The sequence below is a fragment of the Choloepus didactylus genome, chromosome 15 (genome assembly GCF_015220235.1).
Source record: "Choloepus didactylus isolate mChoDid1 chromosome 15, mChoDid1.pri, whole genome shotgun sequence".
NCBI lineage: Eukaryota > Metazoa > Chordata > Mammalia > Pilosa > Megalonychidae > Choloepus > Choloepus didactylus.
In genome coordinates this window covers 73,333,937-73,361,288 of record NC_051321.1, presented here as the reverse complement: position 1 = coordinate 73,361,288, position 27,352 = coordinate 73,333,937, and the positions used below count along the sequence as shown (strand labels likewise).

The window sequence follows — 27,352 nt, the reverse complement described above, 5'->3', positions numbered from 1 at the left end:
TTATTTGTATGTTTTTCTTTTCAGTTATATTTGTCATAGGTTTGTTTGTTATGTCAAAGAACGAGTTCTTGGATTTATCAATTCACTAAATATCCCATTGCTGTTTCGTTAATTAATGCTTCGTATTTTCACTCTTTCTGCTTTTCTTAGGAAAAAAAACAATAAAAGACAATATTTTAATGCTTAGCTTTATTTATTGTAATTCTCCCTTATTTAATAATGAAAACATTCAAGTATATGAATTTGTCTCAGTAGCTTTGGCCTTAGTCCATGAAGTTTTTATACGTCATTTTTAAATAGCTTCTAAATTTGATTTCCATCTTGACCTAGTAGTTATTTGGGATACTTTAAAAACAAAACAAAAGAAAACAAAAAAACTTCAAAGTGTCAGGATATTTACTTTTGCTTCTTCTTGATTGTATTTAATGTTTGAAATGTGGATTGTACAGCTTATAATTTATTATATACTTTGAGATTTTATCCTTTTGGCCTAGAATTGGTCATTTTTTGTAATTACTGTTTAGACGGTATCTTAAAATGTTACAGAGTTTAGCAGAAATCTACTAAATCAACCTTTTCTTATTTTTTGGTTTGAATTGTTAAAGACAAACACAGTGATCTGGGGACTTTACCCCATCACCCTCAGTCCATTCTTATTGTACTATAATTTCTAATTACTTTTGTCCATAAAACATATACCTTAATTTTAAATTTTAACTGTTATTGATATAAAGTTCACTGGTTTAAAAATTTTCTTGAAATATACCCTGTTATGTCTTTTTTATTGTTTGTCTTGTAAAGATGTCAGAATTTGATTTTGGTTTTGGTTTTTGAACAGGTCTGAGAGTCTTTGCCATTTTATAGAATCATTTAACGCACTGGATAATATAGCCCCTGTTTATTTTCTGTAGTGATGTGTAAACTATCCATTCTGTATTAAATGCTAGTCAGTGGTTACCAGTCATTCTGTAAATATTCTTGAAATTATATTTTTCTAAATATTATTATCTGGAACTGTTTAGTAGCTCTTGATTCCTTCCTTTATAAGATCAGGCAGTTTCATGCCTTTACTTCCAACCCCTCTGCCTCACTTTTCTCTATTTAAGAAATAATTTTAATGTCACTATTTTGATAGCTTATTTTTACTTCATGCATTTTTTTTCTTTCAAGAGCTAATTTTAACATTTACATTCAGTTTTGTGATAATATATACAACAGTTTTTAAAAATAATTCCATGTTTGCCTGGTTTCCATACTCTCTACCAGTATTTGCAAACCCAATTTGTTCATTTTTTAATCTTCAAAAAAAGTTTAAATTAGCTTTAAGAAAGTTGATATTTGAGTAATTTTTAATAAAGTAAATCAATAAATGCTTAGGAATTGAGAGTCAAAAATATTTCTATTGCTTTCAGAATGTAGCTGCATGTTGGGATGTTTCCCATCAAAACTCAGTTGATCTTATTATGTTTTCTAGAGAAGTCTGAGGCCACCTGACTTTGTACTTTTTTTCAACAGCATTGTTTTAGGTTATTTTTCTTCTTCATTTAATATTTAAATTCAAATATTCACCTAGTGCAGGGTTAGGGGTTTGTCAAGTTCCCTTGGTGAACTCTTTTAATCTGTATCTTCTTTCCATCCTTCAGCTTAAGACTGTTTTTTTGTGTGTGTTTTATCTGTTTGAATTGTTTAAAACTTTAACTTTGCAAACACTTACTGCTTATCACTTTGACCTCTGGCATCTTTCCTCAATATCAGCATTTTCATTTTTTAAAAATGATAATCTTTTATATATTTTTCTTTGTAGTTGAGAAGTTGTTTGCCTTTTTTTTTTTTTTTGTATTTTCAGTTCTGCAATTTACTGTTTCTTAACAGATATAAAATTGACTATTACAGGTATTTCTTTTTTTAACAGCTTTATTGAGATTTAATTTACCATACAATTCACTCCCTTAAAGGGTACAATTCAGTGTCCTCCAGCCTTGAGCAACCACTAACCTGTTTTCTGCCTTATGGATTTTTCTATTCTGAGCTTTTCATATAAATGGAATCATAGAATACGTGGCCCTTTATGTTTGGCTTCTTTCACTTAGTGTAATGTTTTTAAGGTTCATTCATGTGCATGTATCAATATTTCATTTATTTTAATGCCAAATAATATTCCATTGTATGGACTTACCACATTTTGTTTATGTATTCATCAGCTGATGGCCATTTGGGTTATTTCCATCTTTTGGCTATTACGATTAATGGTGCTGTAAACATCCATTTGCAAGTTTTTGAGTTTACATGTTTTTATTTCTCTAGGAATGGAATTGCAGGCTTATATGGTAACTCTGTTTAACCCTTTGAGGAGCGTCCAGATTGTTTATCAAACAATATATTAGGGTTTCAATTTCTCTGTCCTCATCAACACTTCTTATCCCATCTTTTTCATTAAAGCCATCCTAGCAGGTATGAAGAGGTACCTCATTTTGTCTTGATTTGCATTTCCCTGCGGGTTAATGTTGTTGAGCATCTTTTCATGTGTTTATTGGCCTTTGTATATCTCCTTTGGCTAAATATTTATTAAAGCCATTTGCCCATTTTTTAATTGGGTTATCTTTTGGTTGTTTAGATGTGAGAGTACTTTATATATTCTGGATAGTAAGCCCTTATCAGATAAATATCATTTGCAAAAATATTCTCCCATTTTGTAGGTTGTCTGTTTATTTTCTGAACAGTGACCTTTGATGCACAAAAGATTTCGATGAAGTCTAGTTTTTCTTTTGTTCCTGGGTACTTTGGGTGTCATATATAAGAATCCTTGACCAAATCCAATGTCATGAAGATTTACTCCTCTTTTTCTCTAAGAGCTGTATAATTTTTGCTCTTTCATTTAGGTCTGTGATACCATTTGAGTTAATTTTCATGTATATTGTGAGGTAGGATCCAAATTCATTCTTTTTCATGTGGATGTCCAGTTGTCCCAGCACCATTTGTATGAGACTCTTCTTTCCCCTCATTGAATGGTCCTGGTGGCACCATTTTGGAAAATCAATTAACCATAAATGTATGGGTTTATTCCTATACTGACAATTCTAACCCATTGATCTGTATGTCAGTATGTCCATATGTCAATACCATATTGTCTTGATTGCTATAGCTTTATAGTGCATTTAGATATCAGAAGTGTGAGTGCTCCAACTTTGTTTTTCTTTTTCAAGGTTGTTTTTGCTATTTGTGTTAACTTGCAATTCTACATGAATTATAGAATCAGCTTTCCCATTTCTGCAGAAATAATCTTTGGGATTTTGATAAGGATTACATTGAATCCGTAGATTGCTTTGGGGAGCATTGCTATCTTAATATCATCTTCTAATCCATGCACAGGATGTCTTTCTATTTATTTAGAGCTGCTTTAATTTCATTCAGCACTGGTTTGTAGTTTTCAGTAAGTCTTGACTCCTAAGCATTTTATTCTATTAATGCTATCATAAATGGAATTTTCTTAATTTCATTTTCAGATTATTCATTGTAAGTGTATACAAAGGTGATTTATTTTTGAATATTGATCCTTATATCCTGCAACCTTATTGGTTTCATTTATTAGTTCTAGTAGGTTTTAGTGGATTCCTTCAGATTTTCTATATACATTCACTTCTTTCTTTCCTATGCAGACGTCTTTTATTTCTTTTTCTTTCCTAATTACCCTGTCTAGAACCTTCAGTATAGTATTGAATAGAAGTGGCAAAAGTGTGCATGATTTCCTTGATCTTAGGTGAGAACTTTTAGTTTTTCACCTGTAACTATGAAGTTAGGAATGGGTTTTCATAGATATCATTTACAAGGCTGAGGAAATTCCCTTCTGTTCTTAGCCTGCTGAGTGTGTTTATCATGAAAAGGTATTGAATTCTTTGAACTAGTCCTAATAATATCCATTTGAATTTCAATATCTTATAAAAATTGTATAAGATGTATGCAGTTAGCTTTTTTATCTTTGGTTTTTTACTTCTTATCTCTAGAATTTAAAAAAATTTATTATCAAACATTTGATTCCAGAAAAAAGTTCAAAAAATTTGATTCCAAAACAAAATCTTCCTAAATTTTTCATTTACTTCTTCCAGTAACTATTTAACCACGCAGAAAAAAAAAAAAAGGAATTTTTCTTTTATATAGTGAGCACTGTGGTTCCCTTTTTTTAATTTCTTTATTTGTATTGTTTATTCAACAGACTTACATAGTAGTTACTGTGTGTTGAACACTTTGAAGTGAACTTTACAATATCAATTAATTTTTTCCTCCCGATAACCCTGTGAGATAGGTATTATCATTATTCTCATTTTATTTATGTTTTTTTATTTTGAAATAAATTCAAAGTTATAGGAACAGTTGCAAAAACAATACAAACCCCATACACAGAACTCCAGCATACCCTGATCCCCCTCCCCCAATACTCCAATCCACCAACTTTAACATGCTGTCACATCGCCATTTCTTTCCTTCCCTCCCTCCCTCCCTATCATCCATCACCTATTGCTCTGTCTTCTGAACATATGAGAGTTAGGTGCACACATCCTTGAACAAACGCTATAATTCACATATACATTTCCCATGAACAAGAACATTCTTTTATGCAATCCCATTAAGCGCAGCTAAGAAGTACAAGAGATTCAACAATGATACAAAGCTTACATTCTATATTTCCTTTTCCTTATGTCTCAACTGTGTCCCTTTGAGCCTCCTGTCCTCCATCCTCTGATCCCATCCAGGTTCATCCTTGGCATTCAATTGTCATCTATTTAGACTGTCTTTTTTATTTTTTTTTTCAGTTGTGGAAACATTTACACAGCCTAAATCTTCCCATTCCACCCCCTCCCTAGCATTCCATTAGTGGGATTGATCACATTTAGAATGTTGTAATGCTCTTTCCCACCATCCATTACTAGAAATTTCCTTTCACCTCCAACAGCAACCCTACACTCATTTCTTAACTCCCCATTGCCCCTTCCCCCATTTCTCTTAACCCATACTCTACTTTTCATCTCTATGGTCATATTCTCTGATAATTTCTTTTTGTTTACTGTGGGGCTTAAAATTAACCTCCTAAATCCATAGTAATCTTGTTTTTGATACCACCTTCACTTCAATAGGACACATAAACTATGTTCCTATACTCCTTCATTCCCCCACCTAATGATTTGTCATTAGAGTTTGTGTATTTTATATCATGTAGGAAGTAAATAGTGGAGTTACAATTCAAAAATTATTGACTTCTATTTGTATTCCATTGTGATCGGAGAATGTGCTTTGAATATATTCAATTTTTTTAATTTATTGAGGCTTGTTTTATGTCCCAGCTTATGGTCCCTTCTGGAGAAAGATCCATGATCACTAGAGAAAAATGAGTGTCCTGGTGATTTGGGATGTAAGGTTCTATATATGTCTGTTAAAATTCTCTATATCTCTTTCTCCTTTCTTTGTTTCTCTGTCGGTAGGGCTCCCTTTAGTATCTGAAGTAGGGCAGGTCTTTTATTGGCAAACTCTCTCAGCATTTGTCTGTCTGAAAAATTTAAGCTCTCCCTCAAATTTGAAGGAGAGTTTTGCTGGATAGAGTATTCTTGGTTGGAAATTTTTCTCTCTCAGAATTTTAAATATGTCATGGCACTGCCTTCTCTCCTTTATCGTGGCTGCTGAGTAGTCACAACTTAGTATTATGTTGTTTCCTTTGTATGTGGTGAATTGCTTTTCTCTTGCTGCTTTCAGAACTTGCTCCTTCTCTTCAATATTTGAGAGTCTGATCAGAATATGAATTGGAGTGGGTTTATTTGGATTTATTCTATTTGGAGTTTGCTGGGCATTTATGCTTTATGTATTTATATTGTGTAGAAGGTTTGGGAAGTTTTCCCCAACAATTTCTTTGAATACTCTTTCTAGAACTTTACCCTTCTGGGACACCAATGAGTCTTGAGTTTGGACATTTTATTTTATCTATCATATCCCTGAGATCCATTTCAATTTTTTTGATTTTTTTCTCCATTCTTTCTTTTGTTCTTTCATTTTCTGTTCTGTTGGACTTCTAGGACACTGAGATGTTGTTCTGCTTCCTCTATTCTTGTATTGTGAATATCCAGTGTCTTTTTAATTTGGCCAACAGTTTCTTTCCTTTCCATAAGATCTTCTATTTTTTTATTTACGCTTGCAATGCCTTCTTTATGCTCTTCTAAGGTCTTCTTTATGTCGCTTATATCCTGGGCCATGGTCTTCTTGATGTCCTTTAAATCCTTTGCCATGTTTTCGTTCCTCGATTGTAGTTCTTTGATTAATTATGCCAAGTACTGTGTCTCTTCTGATATTTTGATTTGGGTGTTTGGAATTGGGTTCTCTGGTTTTATCATATGCATTAAGATTTTCTGTTGTTTTGGGCCTCTTTGCATTTGCTTTGCTTGATAGGGTTCTTTCAAGTTGTAAAAAAAGATACCAATCTAATTGTTCAGAAACACAGTTTGGTGGCATACACTTTCTCTAACTAACCAGCAGATGGCATCTGTGAGTCACCTATACCCCTCAAGTCAGTTCTCCTCAACCTTGTCCCCACGGTGTGTGGGGAAATGATTCTTGTGGGGTTCAGTTGGTGAACTCAATTTGGGTGTGTTGCTGGAGCCGTCTGCCCTGAATGTGGGGCGTGTGTATGGGTGGCCAGGGAGGAAGGGCAGCTTTAATATTCAAACCCCCAGGCTCCCGGAGATTCAAGGCCGCCGCAAGAGTCTAAGCCTTCATTTCAGTTCAGCCCCAGACCCTCTCTCTCGCTGTCCCACAAACCAACGGACTTGGCGTAGCGTCCCTGGGTTCTCCGAGCGGGTCCCCCCTCCCAGCCACTATTCTCCAGGAGCTCAGCTGAGGGAATGCCGTGCTACGTCACCAGTGTGCACTGTCCCTCAAGGGAAGCCCCGGGCCGCTCTCAGCCTGATGCAAAGATGGCCGAATGGGGAGTCTCACCCCCCCCCCCCCGTTTCTCCTTCCCAGCTCCGGGACAACTGATGGGGCTCTGGGCTGTAGGCACAGCCCCGGGCAGGAGTTTATCCAGCCCTCCGGGGAGCCAGCTGCAAGCCGTAGGGTTTCTTTCTGCCTCCGGCTCTCCCCTCCGCTCCCCTGGCCCTGAGGGTACCTGCAGCAGGCTATCTTCAGGCCAGACACCAAGAGGCTGGGCCAGCCCTCTCCTGCTGTGTTTTACTGCGTGGTTCCCACTGTTACAACTGCAGCCACTCCTGGGTTTTTCCCTTTTTTTTTTTTTTTGTTTAAAAAGAACCAGTTGGTCTCCAAACGCCAACCCCTGGCTTCCCCACACCGCAGCACGGCTGCGGGTCTTCCAGCGAGCTTACTCACTCGTCTCAGAATGCAGACTCCCAGTTTCACCAAGTATATGGCCCCTGTGGTACTAGCAGACCTCGTCCAGCTGGCGCATTGCTGAAACCGGTATTCTGGGTCACTTTCTGGTTTTTCTCTAGTATTTTTCATGGAGGTGTTTTTTTGCCCTGTCTCACCTAGCTGCCATCGTAGGTTCTCAGCGGTTCCCTTTTGAAAAATATTTATATTGTCTCCTTTTGCTCTCTTTCTTTGTACTTGAACAAGGGGGATCTAGACTGGCACACTGATTTTCAGTACATGAGGTGGTGAGTGTTCTGCCATGTACCTTACGTACTCTTAGAATCGCCCCCCACCAATCCCTATGTGAAAGGATAATTGTAGCACGGAGGCCCTTGTCAAAGTTCTGGGTCCAGCACTCACTTTTATAACGTTTTATAACATGGTTTGCAGAACTGAGGAGAGGTCTGCTTCTGTGTTATCTGATGGTTGAGAAGAGGGTTTATTCTGAAAAGCTTGGGAGACACCTCTCTCCGTGCTGACCTCCCCCACAGCCCACTTCCCGTCCGCTTCCTGCTGCAGACACTAACAGCCGTGACCTCGGCTATGCCATTCCCCAAAATAGGTGGAGCGTTAGAACGGAATCAGCCTGAAAGTAGAGTTAAGAGTGAAAGAAAATGGATTTGGTTTGCCACCGTGTCCCCAAAAGAAAAAGTGGAAGTAAAATAAAAACAGAAGAATAAAAGGGAGGGTGGGCAATGAGGTTGACTGGTTCTCTCATCAGCAAAAGTCCGTGTCTCTGAGATGAGGCCCAAAGTTGTAATTTGTCAGTGCTTCCTGTGTGCCAAGCACTTTTTTTAGTGCTTCACATGCATTAAGTTATGTAGTCCTCAAAAGAATTCTATTGTTACATTTTATTGAGAGGGAAACTGAGGCATGAAACTGTTAAGCAACTTGCCCAAGAAGCATCTGAGAGGTGAGACTGCCCCATCCTGGCTCCTCCCCACCCATTGATACCTCCTCCTCTATTTATTCTTCCTCTCCTTTTCTGCCCCAGGGCACACCTGAGCTCTGATTGTATATAAATTCTCCTTAGAATCTGGCAGGTTTTGAATAATATTCCTGGTTTCCGTGGCTATTAGAGTTTTGCATCATGTTGGGTGTTTTTGCTAGTATTTCAGTGAGCAAATAAACCTGGCCCCACTAGCAACGCTCATCCTTAGAAGTCCTCATGGAATTCTTCATGTATAAATGGGGTCTTAATGACCATGCTTATTTTACGGATGAGAAAATTGAAGCCCAGAATGATTAGTCAACTTCCCCAGACATAGAACAAGTGCTGGCAAAGGAGGAATGAGAACTCACGCTTACCTGGTTGGTTACCCACCACGCTTGGCCAAATAAACTGACTAAGGAACTGCTGAAATAAAAATATTACCTGTCTTTCCTAGCATGCTCCCAAAGGTAAATACGTCCTCAAAAGCCACAAGGAAAGACTTGGCTTGATTTTGTTTAGCCTTTTTTATTTCTTTTGACCCTGGCAAGTAGAACACAGACCCTTAACTGAGATTTTCTCAAATTAGGATGGATGAACTTTTTTGATAACCTACTAATTTTTCTAACTCTCATTCTTTGGTTCGTGTGACAGACCTGTTATGTTTCAGGCACAGGGCAAATGTCCACTTCAAGGGAAACTTTTTTTAATAAGCTGCATTTGCCCCAGACTCCTGAGGTTATTTAAAAACCAAAAATATACACATCAGAACATCCATGTCATCCTGAATTTACCTGGCATATTAAATTGGTAGAGACTTCGAGTTATCAAAGCATGCGATTCATTGGCTGGGTGAGGCCTGAGTGTTTCTCCCGCCTTCTCATTGCAACAGAGAAAGAAGTTTTACCTTTGTGGGGTGAGGTTGCTTCCTGGCACATGGGAGGCCCGGCCTCTGGGGCTGTCCTCTTGGAATAGCACCCTGGGCAGGCTGCATTGTATTACTCGGCTCCAAAATCCCGTAGTGGACACACAGGGATTGAGGAGAGAAAGTAGGGTTTGCATCCCTGCTAGCACCAATTATGGTAAACACCAATCATTTAGATTTTAGGCCTTCAGTTCCACCCCCTCCTAGAGCTGGTGTGCAAAAAGCAGACTCTAGCGGCAGAGCCAACACAGGAGAGAAGAACGGAATAATTGGAGGCTGCTGTCTTGTCACTTCCCACATAATATTATTTGAAGAGACAGACCACAACTTTAAGCAGGAGACACCAAGAAAAGTTGTAATTTGGATGTTGGCTGGTGTGACTTTAAGGGTTTGTGCTTAAAGGACATTTTTCCCCTCCCTCCCTGTCTCTCTCTCCCCTCCAGACCTACTTCAACGACAATATCCTCACCCTGATACGGACCCTGGTGACGGGGGGAGCCACGCCAGAGCTGGAGGCTCTGATTGCTGAGGAGAATGCACTGCGAGGGGGCTACAGCACCCCCCAGACCCTCGCCAATCGGGACCGCTGCCGCGTGGCCCAGTTAGCTCTGCTCGATGGGCCTTTTGCGGACCTGGGGGTGAGTTCGTGGCTCAAGGGCCCCCAGAGGCCATGGTTTGGGAACGGCATGATGTGAATGCAGGTCGGACGGGGATAGTTAGGCATCTGTTTTTTTTCTACCTTGGGCAGGAAATAACGATAAGAGGTGATGTTTGTGGTTTGTTTCCTGGGTACCAGTCCCGGTGCTTTACACAGCGTGCTTCATTTTAGTCCTCATGGTAAACCTTTGATGTAGGTTCTATTACCAGGTGCTACAGGGAAACCCAGTCACAGAGACTGATGGATACTAGCCGGAATTTGCACCAAGGCACCTGGGTTCAGAGCCTATGGGCTTAGTCCCTCCTTTATGCTCTCCTCAGGTGTCTTAACATGACGTGGGAGGTGGCAGGTGGTTCCAAACTGCAGACAAGGTGGATTTCCAGGAGTCTTGGCCTACCTCTGGGGTACTCCACCTTTACTGTACATTGATAGTGTATGGGGAGCTTGAAAAAACACTGAGCCCCAGTCCCCAGGAATCTGGTATTTTGGGTGTCTGGGTATTTTTCATAGCACCACAGGTAGTCATGTGCATCAAGAGCCAACTGTCCAGCAGACCAGACCTCGTGTGGGTCCTTTAAAGCCTCGAATTCCAAGCCTAGGTCTTCCACTTTCTGCAGCTGCTCCGGTCACCCCCCACTTCCCCACTGGCCCTGTGACCAGCATCTCCCTTCATGTTCCATGCACCAGCCAGCCCAGGCACATTGGCAGAAGGAGGTGGCCTTGGTCCAAATCCCCAGCCCTACTCATGCATTTACAGGGTGGAGCCATGAGTCTTTAAAATCAACTTGGTGCACCAAGAATTGTGTCCCCAGAAAGTGCAAATAGTGGGAAGAGACCCAAAGAAAGTGTCGCTGTCTCCATTTCCTCTGAAACACTGATGCTGACATTCATGTCAGTTGGTTATGATTAGGGACCTGGGCAGGACTGAGCTTTTTTGAAAGTCAGCTCTCAAGCTAGTGGCTCTTTTATCCATCATGTAACTGATACTCTAAAAGGATAAGGACTCAGGGTAAAGGTAAGATTTGTCTCCATTTGTGTCCTCTAATATGTCTCTAAGGAAATGCCAGTTATAGGAAGGAGAAATGTAGCCTGTTTATTCCCAGGGAGGTCATCCTCCAGTGCCCTTCCTATAATCACGTCTACAAGGAGCCAGCATTTTCAAGTGGATGAATTTGCTTTCACCGTCCACACCAGGACCCAGACCCTTGGAAGGTGATTGTGAAATGATTAGAGCTGTGAATCCCAGTTATGCAGCCAGCAGACCTCCAGCTCCTTGGGAAACACTTTCTCTTCCACCCTTGCCATCTCTGAGGTCTGTAAATTGTGCTTTTCACACAGTCCCTCCCTGACAGAGTCTGTCACCACAATACCTGGTGAGGTCTTTTCTCCTTGTGGTGATTTTAATTATCACTCGGGAAGTTTTGACGACACAGTCAGATTGCAGCGGTTATGACTGAGGGGGGTCTACACATAAATCACCATTTTGCAGAGCTGGTTTTTTCTCCTCAGCTGAACCTACATCTGAGACTGTCAAGCTTTACACCCTCAGAGGAAACCCCCTATTATCTAATCCCTAAAACTGACAATATTGGGTGAAGGCTGTTACCCAGGTTGACTTCTTCAGCCACATCGCTCTGCCCAGACACAGATCCCAACACAAGCTTTCATGGACCCTCACCCCTTTTTTTTCAGGCAAATAAAAATATTTGTCTGTTCTTTGTCTCCCAGGATGGTGGTTGTTATGGTGATCTGTTCTGCAAAGCTCTGAAAACGTACAATATGCTTTGTTTCGGAATTTACCGGCTGAGAGATGCCCACCTCAGCACCCCCAGTCAGTGCACAAAGAGGTGAGTGCTTGTCACCCCAATGCTGAGACATCAGTGTCTTTTTCTGTCCCCTAGAATATGGGTGACAGTCTATATACATACTCTCAACACAAAGTATTTTGCCTGCATTAGATCTTAGCGTTCAGAGGTTACGGGCAGCTCTTCTCTTTCATTACAAATAGCTGATGCAAAGGCATAATGGGAATGATTCGTGTTTTTTAGAATAGTTCCATCAGCCAATAACAAAACTCAGAATAGCAGCATCTCCCTCAAGCTCCAGCCACTGAGACCACCTGTTGGTACCTAAAAGAGACGTTACCTTGTGTTTAAGATAAATGGTCCTTTGCCACATCTTAAAATCCTATATTTTTACTTAATATATTTTTAATTGACTCATGGTTATTTTAATCACCTTAAGCTGAAAAATAAGTTTAGATGTGCTAGTTGTATTTTTCAAATATGCATTAAATTCATAGCAGACAATAATTAAAAGTACATCTAAGCATTAGCATATTCAGTGAGCTTGTATAATATACCCCAGTAAACAATGCTGTAGATGAGTTTTTCTCAGCCTAGCTTGCATATCAGAAGCACCTGGGAGGGATTTTTAAAATTACCCATTGAACTGGTATAGAATATATGTGTGTGTGTGTGTGTGTGTACATAATTTTTGCAATGCCCAGGGATTACAGTGTATAGTCAGAATTGAGAATAATTGCTGGAGATCAGTGGATTCTCAAAATTGCTTGTTAAAACACAGATTGATGAATTCTCATCCCCAGAGTTTTCTGATGCAGTAGATCTGGGTTGGGGGCCCCAAACTGTGCACTTTTAAGAAGTTCCCACATGAAGCTGATGTGTCTAGTCTGAGAACCACTGCTGTATGAAAGTCAATTTTTAATCATTTCTGGCATTAAACTGAGAAAGCCTGATCAAATTGGGAACAATAAAGGAGGCAGAGAATTGTTTTAAATTCTTCTATTTAGTAAGATTCCACCAAAGTTGATTCTTGAAAGGTGGAGTGAAAAAGGTCAAATGAGATACCGGGTCATGGAAAACAAAGGTCTTGAATTATGTGTCTGGGATTCTCAGAAAATTCTGGGATGAAAGGTGCAGTGTGGTCCCTGAAACCTCAGGTGGTTAGGCTACTCAAGATCAGAACTGAACTTGACATTGTATTAAAAGGCGCACCTAGACCAGAAGCAGCACAATTTGGTGTTTTCATGTACTTGGTTCTCTCAATTCAGCTCCTCTGATTAAACTTTGAAAAGAACTTTTAGGACTTTGGACCAGATCCCCTGCTAGACTCAGGCAGTCCCTTCTGGCTTAGAGAAGAGTCAAGTTCTCCTCTACTCTAACTTCTTTGCTTTCCCATCTAGGTATGTCATCACCAACCCCCCGTACGAGTTTGAGCTCGTGCCCACAGACCTGATCTTCTGCTTAATGCAGTTTGACCACAACGCCGGCCAGTCCCGAGCCAGCCTCTCCCATTCCTCTCACTCGTCCCAGTCCTCCAGCAAGAAGAGCTCCTCTGTCCACTCCATCCCATCCACGGCAAACCGACAGAACCGCCCCAAGTCCAGGGAGTCCCGGGACAAACAGAAGTACGTGCAGGAAGAACGGCTTTGATATGTGTATCCACTGCCACCGTGTGTGAAACTATCTGCCACCCATCTCCCCAGTTGGTGTTTCCAACAGTAACTTTCCCTGTTTTCCCCTGTAGTTTTCTTCCCCTCCCCCCCCTTTTTTACACATATTTTGCATATGTATGATAGTGTGCATGTGGTTGTCATTTTTATTTCACCACCATAAAACCCTTGAACACAACAGCAAGTAAGCAGACGGACCAAAAGTTATTTATGATTCTAGGGGGGAAATAGCATGCTCCAGACAAAGAGCTCACTGCAGGAAGGAGTCCACAGATTAGAAAGCTACATTAAAGTAAGTTTATTTAACCTAGAAGAAAAGCTTATTCTGATTCATCAGGAGCATCAGGGTGCTTTGGGTTTTGACTTTTTCCCCCCCTTTCTTTTTGTTGGTGGTGTTTTTATACACACACAATAAGGTAGCACATGTTTATTTGAAACAAGCAAACAAAAAACAATGAAAACGTATTGATTGTTTCCACTCTCTGGGCTGAAGTCTCACCAAGCATTTGAAAGGCTTTCACCATTTATGTAGATGATTATTAAGCACCCGCTTGTCATAATAGAGCATGAGAGATTTTTCAGTTACTCACCAAGGCCTTTAGTCCCAAAGCTTTCTTTCCTTTTGATAGTTCATATGAACATTCTTACCTTAATACAGAGAAAAGAATAGTATTCCACTCATGGATGTATCAAATTTTAGTCATTTAAGTAAAAAGAGGTTTGGCTGCATATTAAATTGTTATTCCATCTCCTGATGCTGCCATATGAATAGCTTTTTTTTTTTCTTTCACTTTTGACATTTGGGATGAAAAGCCATATGTATCATAAATATCAGCTGCAATATCAGCTGCAAGTCACTAAAAACTGCCTTCCTGGGATTTTTTTACATCTTTTAAAAGGTGAATTACTTACCTTATGTACAGAATAAATGATGCTCAGGAAAGAGCAAGTATTTTTCCATACATTCTCAGGGGACCATTTTAGTCCCCTTTGTTTGATTTTCTATGGCCTCAATGCCAGCTAGGCACAAGAGCTTGGGGCAATGGTAGGGCAAGAGGAAGATAAACCCAGCAGCAGATCATGTTTTTCTAGGAACCCAGATGCTAAATAAACCAGAGTATAGGAGGCTCAAGCCACAGTTGGTTTAACAAAGACAAAAGCCAGCTAACTACCTTCAACTAGTGGCACAGCTGCATGGAGCCAGCTGTCCCAGAACAGGAGGCTGGTGGGAGAAACTCATCATCATCAGTTTCTTTAACATGGCCAACTCACTTAGGCAGGTGATTGAAAATAGAGAACTACTCCTTAGGATGAGATGGGGGACGAGAAGAAGATTGCAACAGTGAGCCAAACACATTTTGGTATAGTTATCTTTTTCTTTTCTTTTTTCAGTTGGCAGATGCTTTATGCATGCAAATCATGCTCAAGACACTACAATAGATCTTAAAAATTGGCCAAATCCACCACAACTAAAGTCTAAATATTTGTATGGCTAGGCTAGCCCTAGGGTGATATATACATATTTGAAATGCTTTTTTTTCCTTTTTTTTTTTTTTTAATTCTGCTGAACAGAGGGGATGGAAGAGAGGAGAAAGATGTCATAGTGGTGCCATCTCTAAAAAGGTGTTTTTATGGTGAATGTTTTGGGTTTAGATTTTGGACCCCCTATTCTCCCAAGCATGATAGTTTTGGAGATTTGCTTGCTGTGTGAATTGACAAGCACTTTTACTGACAAAATGGTGAGGCTCAACCAGAACCTCCATCCCACACACACCAAAGACAGGGGTAGTGCAGATTTCAAGCCAGTAATGGGGTGGGGAGTAATTGTCTACATGGCTATTAAAAAGCCTTCCGAGTGGGAGATCTTTTTTTCAAATTATTTTTGTCCCAAATATATATATTGATTTATATATTCGTATAACTATCTTTATATATAGCTATATATAACTATATATATATAGTTACATATATATCCCCTAGTTTTGGATCTCGAAGACCTCTTCATGCATCCTTTGCAAAGGAGGCTATAAAGTTAAGCCCTCAGAACATTTATAACTATAAGAATGTGCCAGTTAAAGTGCTCAACAGAAAATATGACAGTTTAAAAGCATTGTAAAACTCACATAGCTTACTTCTCTCTCTAAAGTGCAACAAGGATGAATAGAATGGGCCAAGGTATGACAATTAATGGTTCTGCATGACCTAGCCACTGCTGGGGGTTTTCTTCTATAACGTTGTCCTTGTGAAAACTTTTGTGACATTAAAAAAAAAAAAAAAAGGAGTTACAAATTTTATTCTGTTATTGGTTTGTTTCTTTTCATTTAAATTGTTCTGTTTGTGGTTTTATTTTGGTTTGCTTTTCTTTTTTTCCCCTTTGCCCCCCTCCTTTTCCCTTCTTCTCTTCCTTCCTCTACCTTCTAAATTGCTCAGCACCATAAGGCTGTGCCGCTGCTATCGCTAGACCCCTTAGAGTTTGTTTTGATGTTCTTGGGTTTGGGGTTGGGTAGTTTGGGGCGAACTTCTCTCCATCTGGCTTGCCTTTAAATCTGCACGTGGCCTCCCTGCCCACCCCGATACCTTGCTCCAAGTCCAAAAGCATTTTCTCAACAAGAAACCCAGCTTCCTTCACTCCCAACCCACCCACTGCCATTGCCACTACCCCAACCCAACCTCTCCATCAGTCTGTCCACATCTCTGTGTTTATCATGGCAAGACCTACTAAATTAAGTGATGACGCCAGCTGATAAACTTTTCTGAAAAACATTTGCAACTATTCCATTTGGCAAACCTGCTTCTCTGTTAACATTTTATCCTCTCCTGATTCAAACCAGGAGGATTATTAATGGCAAAAGCATTGGTCTCCTTTATATTTGATCAGAATGACCGAAAGTTAAAACTGTCCAGCCGTAGGTATCACCTGAATATCCCACGCCCAATTACTTGATGATTCCATCTGTGTGTTACCAGGATCTCTTCTGCCACCTGCCTTTCAAACATTTGTTAAATCCCAACTGGAGATTGGGCAGATAGAAGTAAATCCAAACTACACCTTATATACAATTTTTTAGCACCATTGATGAGATGATAACTGAAAGGGAATGGGAGCAGACTATGGCATGAGAAGGCATTTGGGGATTGTCCCTGGACTTTAATTAGGCACAGGATTGTGCCCCACAGGTAGATCATTGAGTGAGTATTGACTGTCCTTGGGTAATGATACATTCGATAATGGAAATAGTAACATTATTATTCCTATTTTCCTAGCTAAAACTAGGGTATTATACTTTGCTCCATAGAGTAGAGAGGTTCCTCCCTTGTTTTCCGTTTGAATACAAACTGCCCATGCCTCTTTCAGGTGCTCCTCTGCTCATGTGGGGAGGAGGCATACGAGTTCCTCCTTTATATCTCTTCCCCTACCCCACCCACATAAAAGCAAGTGGATAAGGGCGGAGTGTGAAACCTATTTTGAAAAGAAATTATATGCATTTAAAAAAAAATACAACAGATAGAAACTTAATGATCCGCACCATTCTGGAAGAGAAGCAAGTTGTAAGCCATTCAGTCCAATTTGCTTTAAGCTTTGAAAGAGGTAACATTTAAAATAAATTGGTAGACCAGTTAAATTCTCTGCGTCAGTACTCAGATGATCATGAACTCAAGACCCCTAATGATTCCTACTCATGGTCCTTCCCAAAGGCACTTCAAATGATTAGCGAGAAAGCTGGACCCTTATACCTAGAGTCAACCGTCTGCCACAATTGGGAGATGTTTCATATTCTGTTCTGAATTTAAAGATTATGACCCAGAACCTTACAATAGGTGCTCCAGTTTTGGCATAAATGTATGTTGAACTTTTTAAAATCTTTAGTCATTTTATAAATTGTCATCTCCTTTGGCTTAAAAAAAAAGAATGCTCCTAGGTGCTTCCCATGATCTTGGTACTTTCTCAGGCTGGGTACGCAGCTTTTGAGAAAGTGGCACAGCCAAGTAAGCTCAGTGAGCAGAGAGACTGCCGGCATTGTCAAGATCCCAGATGACCAGAAAAACCTGACTGGCTCTTCTTCAGTACTGGCAAAGCCTTAAGGTGCCCGCATCCCAATAGAGACAATGAAATCAACTTGCCAGGTTCCTGTAGCAACAGGCCCCTTGCAGGAGACATAGCAGAGGACAGAAACTTGAGGACCTGTGGAGGTCAAAACAGGATAAACACCACTATCTCAATGAGCTGCATTCAGCCCATCCCTGCTTTGTCATAACATGATAAAAGAAGCAGCTGTGGGCATCTGTCACTGAACTGATTTACTGTCTCCCACAGAGAGGAGAGGATGCACAGTCCTTGTGTAGGAGATAAGAGAGATTTATCCACTGCCACCGAAAAGAAAAGAGTGAAGATTCTGCCCTCTGGGTGTGGGCTGGGCTGAGGGCCATCGCGGATGGTTGGGAGGGAGCTGTTTGCCCTGCCCACTGAATCCCAACCTGAGACTTTAGGTTAAAAGAGACAAACAGAGGCATGATGCAAAGTTGCCAAGAAGTGAGGTTTCATAAACAGGAACTGCTTTGTTTCTGGTACAAATGATGTTCATCTCTGTCAAATAGCCATGGAGAGGAAAGGGGTCCGTCGGCATGGGTGGAGCCGGGTGACGCATCCAGATTGGCAGGCAGAGGGGGTGCACAAGACCACCTATGAACTGAGAAGCGTGAAAGCACACAGCGTCACCTTTGAAGGGCTGTGCCCCTCCTCAGTCCTTCTGTTCTCGACTGTTATCTCCATCCGAATGGACTCTTTCCCTTTCAAGTCTTTTCCCTAGAAACCTCATCTTCTGGTGTAGCAAGAAGAGGGCCAATTATTCCAAATGCCTTGCTGTATCATCATCTCCCCATTCCTGCATTCATCTCTGGGGAGTTGTTATGTGAAAAGGCTAAATCCCTCAGCACTGACAACCCACAGAGCTGGCAAAGAGGCTCAATTTTCCCACCACAGCCTGTTTCTCTCTCTCCCTGTATGGGCCCAGGCAGCCCAATCAGCCCATGTCCTTCCAGAAAGCTGGGGCCCGTCCCTGCCATAGCCCACTCCTGGCAGATCCCTGCTCACCTGCAGCCGCGTGGCTGGAGGGGATCCTGACTGAACCCCACAATCCCAGCGATGAAGCTAGCTCTAGAAGACGCCGATGACTGTCAGGCAGGACAGGATGCCTGGCCAGTGAAAGCAATATCTCAGGGACACTCAGGCACCACGCAAGAGCACCAGCCCCGAACACTCCAGAAATAACACAAGCTGCCCCTTCCTCTCCTTCACCACCAAAGACTCCCCAACCAAATCCTCCTCTGTCATCTCTGCTGCCACAATCCAGTCTCCCAGCCAGAACACAGCGTTATACACTCCAGTTCTCCACCCCAGCTCCTCTGCTGAAGGACATCATCTGAAATCACCTGATAGGTACCACCCATCCTTACCTAGCCCTTTAGTAAGGGAGAGTATGCACATTATGGCTAACCTTCTACTAACAAGTAACACCCCAGCACTTTCTATGGACCAGACATCATCTAAGAAATTTATGAGTACTAACATGTAACCCTCACAACCACCTCAGAGTTAGATGCTGCTGATGGATTGGAAGATGAGGAATCTGAACTACAGATTGGCTCAAAGGCACACAGCCAAGAAGTGGCTGAAGTCTATGAATTCAGTCACTTCATGTTACACCAGCTAATATTAATGGTACTAATAATCTTAACATCTCATATATGCTTACCATGTAGCTGGACCTGTAGTAAATGTTTCATAGGCTTAGCTCATTTTGTCCTAGCTACAATTTGAGGAAGGTTCTAATGCCCTGCTTTACAGAGGAGAAACTGAAGCTAAGATAAATTATAGAATGCCGTTCTGACAGCCATGCAAACAGTATGTGAGAAAGCCAGGTCAGCTCGACCTTAAAGGACTACCCCATACCATTTTCTTGTCCACCACCTCATTGTTTGTCCATGGTAGAGAGCTCAGACCATGATTCCTCTCAATAGACAACACCCAGTGGCAGTGGCAGCTCTTCTGGCAGCATCTTCTGGCTCTATTAGCCCATATGCCATAGACTGCGAAATGCCACTCCTTCCCTAACTCCACTAAGTGAAGTGTGGGAGAAACTTCTGGAAGATCATGCATCACATCCTCAAAAAGCTTACTAACAAATGGGGTTATTTTTCTTTCAGTTGTTCCTCTAATGCTGTTGGTGATGAAAGTAGAGCCCCTGGAAATCTTTCTGGCATGTGGGACAAGAGCAGGAGAGGAGTTGAACTCAGAGATTCAGTTTTATCTTCAAGCACTTCAGATATAATTTGCATTCCTTCTCTGAGTCCTCTTCCTCATGGCCAATTTTGTAGCCACTCTTTGTCTGTTTCTTCTTTGGAAGGCAAGATTCAATAAGCCAAATTGCCATTTGACATATTTCGTGTGCTTCCCACCAAAGTCAATTTATTGGTGATCATTTAAGTGTATGTTCCCCTGAAGCTCTTTGGGAGAATCTCTTCATAAAATACTTTTGCCACCAGACACATTAGCAAAATTCTCAGTGTATTAATGTAGTTCCATTTTCTTAATGTCCCATCTAAACAAGTCTTCAACAACGCATACATTTATATCTCATTAGGCACCAGAATCAAACCGGTGCCAAGCACAACGAAAATGCCAACTCCTCGGCAGGATGTGCCTTAACACAACTCTTTACTTCCATTGACGCTGCGTGGCTCAAATGCAGGGACTACTCTGCTTAGATATTTCATGGCAAGAAATTTAAAAGGAAAGAGAGAAGCAGAAAGGGGGAAATAATCTTCCCTTTCTTACAGACAGCAGAAGGAAATTGATATTCTCTGTGCCGTGAAAGGTCAAGATGCCAACTCTGAATTGAACTGTTAAGACTAAATTCTGAACAATTATTCTCTGCAGCAGTTGTAAAAATTTCAGCAAATTGCAGCTGTCTTAGGTCTTTCACCCAAAAGACCTACTTGTTTCCATCAGCAGGGTTCACTCTTCCTTCCAACCTAGCACTAAATCCCACTGCAAAATCGGTCCACGTAGCAGCATAGGCAAAACTAAGGGCAGCTCAGACAAACAGAATACAAATACCAGTCTCAACCCCTCTGAAAATCATCTTTACACATAAACCATCTGAAAAAGTCATAGTTTGAAATTGTTTCAGCGGCCTGGCAATGCTTTTAAAACATGATAACCATCACACTTTACTCCTCTCTGAAAGGTTACTTTAATCATAGATCACAAAAAAATTGGTTTCCACAAATGCATAATGGTTCATCTATGTCACACTTGAACTAAATGGTTTTTTAAATGGAGCTGAAATTATTTTGATGTGTACACAGTCCCAGATTTCTATACAACCTTTTTTAACCATCCCATCAGGAGTCTTGCTTCTAAAGCCTCATTAATAATTCAGATGTGCTGATGACTAAAAGATCTATGGAATTGAAGCTTAGGAAAGGAAAAAAAAAAAAAAACTCTGCTTGACAAAAAGATAAATGAATGTAGAAAGAAGCTGTAGGAGTCTGGCAAGCTGTAGATCATCTCAGAACAGATTGTAACTTTATCATTCTGTCAGGGGGAATAATTTAAAGCACTTAATCAGTTAGCTTCACTGTGAGGATGTAGCATTATGAATTCCTATCGTCCAATCTGTTCAAATCAAAGTGAACTTAATTATAATAGGTGAGAGAGCCAAAGCAGGAGGGGAGAAGAGAAAGATCCAAGAGGCAGCAAGTTTACTGTGGGGTAAAACTGAGCTGCTGAACAAAGGGTAGGAAGGCTTTCACCCAGGCACACCTCTGCTCCAGTGGCATGGACTCAGAACACTTGACCAAATATGAACCAAAGAGAAACAAGCAGAGCGGTTATGAGCTGATCAGAGGTGTCTAATTTATAATTTTTGCCCAGTGGACTACGTATACTCTCACACCACACACACACACACACACACTCTTCCAACAAGCCAGATGAGAAATTTTCATTAATCAGTCCAGGACCATGGACAAGGCATTTAGGAATTTCCAGGTAGACAGAAAAGGAAGCTGGAGAGGCCATTGCATCTAAAGCAGTGGGAGAGAGAGCTTGAGAGCAGAGGAGGATAGCTTTTTCCCTTGTACTTTTCTTTTCCTCAGTCAATAAAATGAGACAAATGATTCTCAACTTAGAATGTCCTGTTTGCTCAGTCCCTATCTATATACATGGCTGATTTCCCAGAAACTATCCATCCTAAAAACCAGGTAGGGTGAGGACTCAGTCTTGTAGAATAGCCCTGCAGGATTAAGAGAATGCTAGACCTTTTTCATTCTCACCCCAGCCTGGAAATAAAATGCCAAGATTTCATTGAGCTCCCTTGTGGACAAGTGGAGCTATTACAGTCAGTTAAGATCTTTCATCTAGGAATTCTTTTCATACTTCTGTGCCAACCCAGAGTTGTCTTTCTCAAAATAAAAGCCATCTCAAAATTCTCTTCAAATATGGGCCACTATTCTGATTTTCACTCTCATTGGCCATCAGATTCAGTGGGCTTATCTTAAGACCCCAAGGGTGGCTACAAAAGACACAGAAGAGTGATAAAGTTGAAATATACCTTTAAGTTTTGCCTCTTACAAGCAAAGCCAAGTAAAGACTGGGAGAAGGTGACCTTGCATGAGAATCTAGACATTGTCCTTCCATGTTCTGCTCAAATCAATGGATGCACAAGTCTTTGTTCAGATGCAATGTCCATACCCAATATCTTGATATATTCAGCACCTTCTCCCTACCCAAACTTTTCAGGGTGCTAAAGTAACTACAGAGAACATTGCCAAAGTTCATCTCCCAAACTCTCCTTATTTGCTGAAGTCCATCCACAGTCCCTCCAAGTTCAATAGCACACCTGGGTCATTATTTACTATAGACAAGAGGTAGGTTTAAGGTTCTGGGTTCTCCTGCCTCTCTTAGCATTTACTCACTGTCAACTTCTATCAATTACCTTTTGGCATTTTTCAATGTACTTTCCAAAGGCTTTGCCCTAGGACTAATTAACCTTCTCATTTCTCCTTCTGTTCTCTATCCATTTTGCCCTTTAGCAGAAAAGAAATGGTTTACAGATGAACCGGATAATGCCTATCCCAGAAACATTCAAATCAAGCCCATGAGTACCCACATGGCTAACCAGATCAACCAATATAAATCCACAAGCAGCTTGATTCCACCAATCAGAGAAGTTGAAGATGAATGTTGACTCCCAGGAGACCAGAACTATTTTTTTAAAGCCTGACAAACTTCATAAATGGTGATGTGACTTTTCCTCCTCTTACATGCTGAATCACTGGTGGAAACATTAGGCTAAGCAAGAATTGCAAGAAAAATAAAGTAGACAGATTTTTCTCTTTGTCTGCCTTGAATATTGCTTCCATGTATTTTGGAAAGAAAATGATATCATTTATAAATGAACATACTAAGATGGTCATGTATAGCCTCTAGCATTTTAAATTATTTTTATTTATTAGAAAGAAAATCTATTTTTCTTTTTTCCCATTGTCAAATATCTCCCCTATATCAGAACAATGCAAAATCAAAATGAATAAGTGGCCAGACTCCTTAAAACACATTTCTCTTCTTCCTGTCTTTTTCTTTGAGGAGAATGATGGTCACCGCCAAGATTAATTGTAATAAAGGGAAGTGGGTTATTTAAAAAAAAAAACTACATAGTCAAATTATGTAAACATGTATTTTAGTAAATCCACAAAAAAGAAGAGATAAAGAGGCAGGTGAATGCCCTGTTCCTTTCCTGGATGGGTGTGTATTTTGATCTGCATTGGCACCAGCTCTTAATAAATGGAAACTTATTTATTTTCACAGTAGAAAGTCATACTTTTCAGTTTTAATTTTCATTCTGTATTTCTTATCCCTTTCTTCATATATTTAAAAGGAAGACCTTCTTGTAGCTTTTCAACAGTTGCCAGAACAGGTTTACCTGGCCATCCAATGATGCCAGGAGATTTGTTAACATGCCTGGGATGTGGAAAATGAAGACAAGGTGCACACAAGACATTGCTCTGTTTGATGTTCTGACGATAGGCACTCCTACATGCTGTTATGCTTCTTGTTTCATGTTCCCAAATCACTCAAGCAAATAATTTCAACTTTGGAAGAGTCCAGTGGACTTTCTCCCACCCCCAAGTCTCAGAGCTTTTATCCTGAACATTTGTAATCACCAGTGAATATAGTTTGACGTAATAATAGAATATAACTCATTTATTCTTTAACTAGGTCTTTATTTGAAAGCCAGAATGTTTCCAGATTTTAATTTGCAAGCTTTCCACTAGTTGCTGGGACAAAACACACAAACTTGCAATAACAATTTAAAAAATGATAATAAAAGGAAGCAACAGATACATTTAATATGAACTGGTAGAAAAGATCTTTTAAAATTGCCAGCAATGAAATCAAATGTATCAGCCACTTCAAACTGTGGTCAAAAGATTTTTCCATCCATCAGATGCTATTACGATGTCTCAGGGTTCTGCTGTCGCTTGCATGCTCAGTGTACGGTCACTCAGCAACTGTTATGTTCCAAACGATTTAGCAAGCCTTTCACCTTCAAAAATTATCAATCTTTGATACAATCATCAGGGTCTCTGGAAAAGCATGGATGTGATAGTGACTGTTATTTTCTTAAAAATGTAAACTGTGGACACTTGAAGAAACCAAACAAACTAAAAGAGCCCCGAAAGGTTCATGATATCTATCTCATTAATTCTTTAGGCCATGACCCTGTGGTATTCTAGTTACATTAGTGAAACTGGTCAGAGCAAAGCAAAGAAATCACCATGAAAACCTATAGCCACTTAAGTACTCCAGTTACCAGTGTAGGCAAAGAGCTTCCACGTCTGTCCACTGCCTGCAGAGCCAATGTATTTGTGCTTCCCGTCTTGTAGGCGTTGTCCTGCAGTGACTTGGGCTGTGGTTACCCTGTTGTCACATCTTGTAGAATTAGTTCTATGAAAGTATTGTGAATATAACGTAAGTCCAGTGGATTCTTGAAAACTACTTATAATCAACTTCTAGTCTATTCAGCAGACTAAAATGACATCAATAGTCTATTTATTCAGGCATATGAACATTTCCTGGTTCCCAAAGGAAGTAAAATAGGCTTGTGGAGCGAATCCCACGCTGAGATTTGACAACTTTCCTGAAAACTAGGCCTTCTTTTATGTAATGATTTTGCACTGGAGTTACCCTAGTACATCGTATCAATCTGCACTCTTCTTTCCTTGTACTATAGGGGCCTCCTCTTCATTCTTGTTCTTGATAATCATCTTGGAGTTTGCCATATCTATGTTATCTCCTCCAGCAGGCAATAGTGGCCACTGAAATGGTCTTCTGTTTGAGAAACACAGGGCCTCATGCCCGCTGCAGTCTTCTCCCTCGGTTTCTCTATAACACGGCAGTCTGGAAGTACAAGTGCAAACTCCATCCCCATCGCAAGTCCATCTATGGCTAGATATTTGAATCTAAATCATTTTTTCTAAACCATAATGGCTAAGGTGGTTTCCTGTAGCACAGGCCCACCTTCCTTCATAAACCCTATAAAACAAGCTAGTAGCAATCCATTTTCTTCTAAAGTGGAGCAGCACAGTCATGTTCTTTTGTCTTTTGTAATGATGAATTGTTCTGGAACATAAAATAAAGTCGGGCATTTTTTATTTTTTGGGAGATACACAGAATGAGTGGTTAGTAGCCCCTTTGGCAAAAACTGGTGTCTGGGAAGTTGAAAGTGAAATGGAAACAGACACAAGATTTTTAAGGCCATTGAAGGGCTTCAAGGAATGCTAAACCTTCCCGATTCGTTTCTATTTCTTGTCCCAAGGAATTCCTCATCCCATCTCGACTCTCATAGACCCTTCTTTCTGCCGAAATCCACATAGACCAATGCTATTCTTCTTTGGTAGAGCCCATGTTATAGGGCTCTGATATCCCACATTAGGGTTCTAGAGAAACCATTTTCTAAGCTAATAACTGAAAGGAACTTTGGGAATCTAACACTCAACAACAGAGTGTTTACAAAGTAGAAAGCCCCTACCTTTAAATGCATCATCACCATCATCATTTTTCTCATTAAAAAACAAAAACAAAAAATACCTTTTATTTCTATCTGGCCAATTTTGATTTTAGGATATCACCTTGAACCAATATAAAGGACCTCAAATAAAAGTGATTGTGACTAAGACATTTGGGCAACAATCCAGAGATCTTTCCTTCTATGGGTCAGGGCATCTAAAGATGTAATTTGCATGAAATATTACTGAAGACTTTAATTAAACAGGGAATTTGACCTGTTTGGTTAGGGTTGGAAAGGGGCAAAGAGAGAAAGCATTAGAGAATTGGGGATATTTTCATATTGAAAGGGGGAGGACCCCAAGTTTCCTATGTATGGTCTCATACAAAGGTTCAAGAACCACATCCATGAAAAACTAGCTATGAACTTAGAAAATATTTTTTAACTCTTTGAGTTCAGTGCCTCATTCATAGATGAGGTGATTCATCTAGATGACTCTAAGGTCCTTTTCAGATCTGAGAGTCTGTGATCTAAGCTGGGAGATGCATGAAGAAGCAGCTATCTCCCATGGCCAAGCCCTTGGAGACTATCCTGTCCTGTGCTAGAACAATGGTCCTTCTTGTTGCATCACTCAAGCAATATTCCTGACCTTAAGGTACTGCACATTTGTCTGCACTGGACAGTTGGGTTCATTCCTGTGCTTTTCACTTTGGCTCCTCCTTAGGTTCAAGGTGCAAATTTCAAAATTCAAATTCACCTGAAATACACTAATCAGATATCTCTGTGTGATCTTAGAGTTTGCTTCTCAATCTCATTCCTGCCTGCCCTTTTTCTTGGTGAAAGGCCCAGCTTCAGTTAACTCCTTCATCTCTAACTCATATCCAATTCCCAATATGTGGTTAAAGGCTCCCAATCCCCAAATTCCTATAGTTTTCCTCATTTATGTTTCCCCACATGGATCTACACTTCAGGTAGAAAACAGTCTTACTTCTAACTTCATTTCGTGTCCTCTGTTTAATTTCTTTTTCTTGATTTAATACACTAACGGTCTCTTTACTCATTACATTCATAATTCTATTTTTTATCTCATTCTTCTTTGTCAAAGAGAACTTCAGTAAAGAAAGGAGAGAATGGGAAGGGAAAAAGAAAGAGAGGAAGGGCGAAAGAAGAGGGGGAGAGGAAAAAAGGAAGGGAGGAAGAGAGAGAAAGAAAATCAAACCAGTTGACTAGGATGTGAATTGCCTTGTGTCTGAAGAGACTAAGCAAATCCATTCAACTTGGGCATTGAGCACCAGTGCAGAATTTGTCCATTTTAAAGATTCTGTTCCTATTTTGCTGCTATGGGAATAGTAGTACAATCACCAATCACGGTGGTCCTTGAAAGAACTTTCACTCATTATGACTTGACTCACCTCTTAAGCAAAAGAACTGAGAATTCACTTATAATCTACCTGGTAATTCTTTTTTGCCCTTCCCCTACTCACCTCATGTCCCCTAAGGGCATTTTTTTTCTATCCTGCAGAGATGATCACATTTAAATCCAATGGTCATTTGAGGAGGAAATGAGACTCTTTGGATTTATTTATGAGAGAGTAGTAATGGCAATGATTTCCAGCCAGCTTGCTCCAGTGGGACCATTAATATGTTTATGGAGAGAATGTTCTGGTGGGTGTTGTCCATGCAGTACCTATTATTAATATTTTCAATATTGCCATAAAAATAAGACAATCCAGAAAAGTCTTTTATTTTTAATTTTATCTCTCAAGACACCATAAAGCCCAATTGCTATTCCTGTGGTGTGCTTGCCCAAAACATGCACAGCAAGAAGGGAGCTTGTGTGTCTAAAGAGCAGTCAATGGCAGTTTGAAGCTCTGTAATATCACAGCCC

The 27,352-nt window shown here is 40.2% G+C and overlaps 1 protein-coding gene across 37 annotated transcripts in view; it reads left to right on the top strand.

The window, feature by feature from the left end:
• Positions 1-23,873, top strand: part of KCNMA1 (potassium calcium-activated channel subfamily M alpha 1) — a 769,155-nt gene extending 745,282 nt beyond the window's left edge. For 6 of the 37 annotated variants that reach the window (XM_037803851.1, XM_037803850.1, XM_037803849.1 and 3 more), the window contains 5 exons: positions 9,704-9,898; positions 11,647-11,765; positions 13,124-13,348; positions 15,540-15,568; positions 22,493-23,873. In XM_037803851.1, coding sequence (XP_037659779.1) covers positions 9,704-9,898; positions 11,647-11,765; positions 13,124-13,348; positions 15,540-15,568; positions 22,493-22,644 — 720 coding nt within the window. In that variant the 3' untranslated portion in view covers positions 22,645-23,873. Of the gene's footprint in view, positions 1-9,703; positions 9,899-11,646; positions 11,766-13,123; positions 15,659-22,489 lie in introns of those variants that run through there. The other 31 variants (XM_037803828.1, XM_037803820.1, XM_037803826.1 and 28 more) reach the window with 8 other exon arrangements.
• The last annotated feature ends 3,479 nt before the right edge of the window (positions 23,874-27,352 follow it).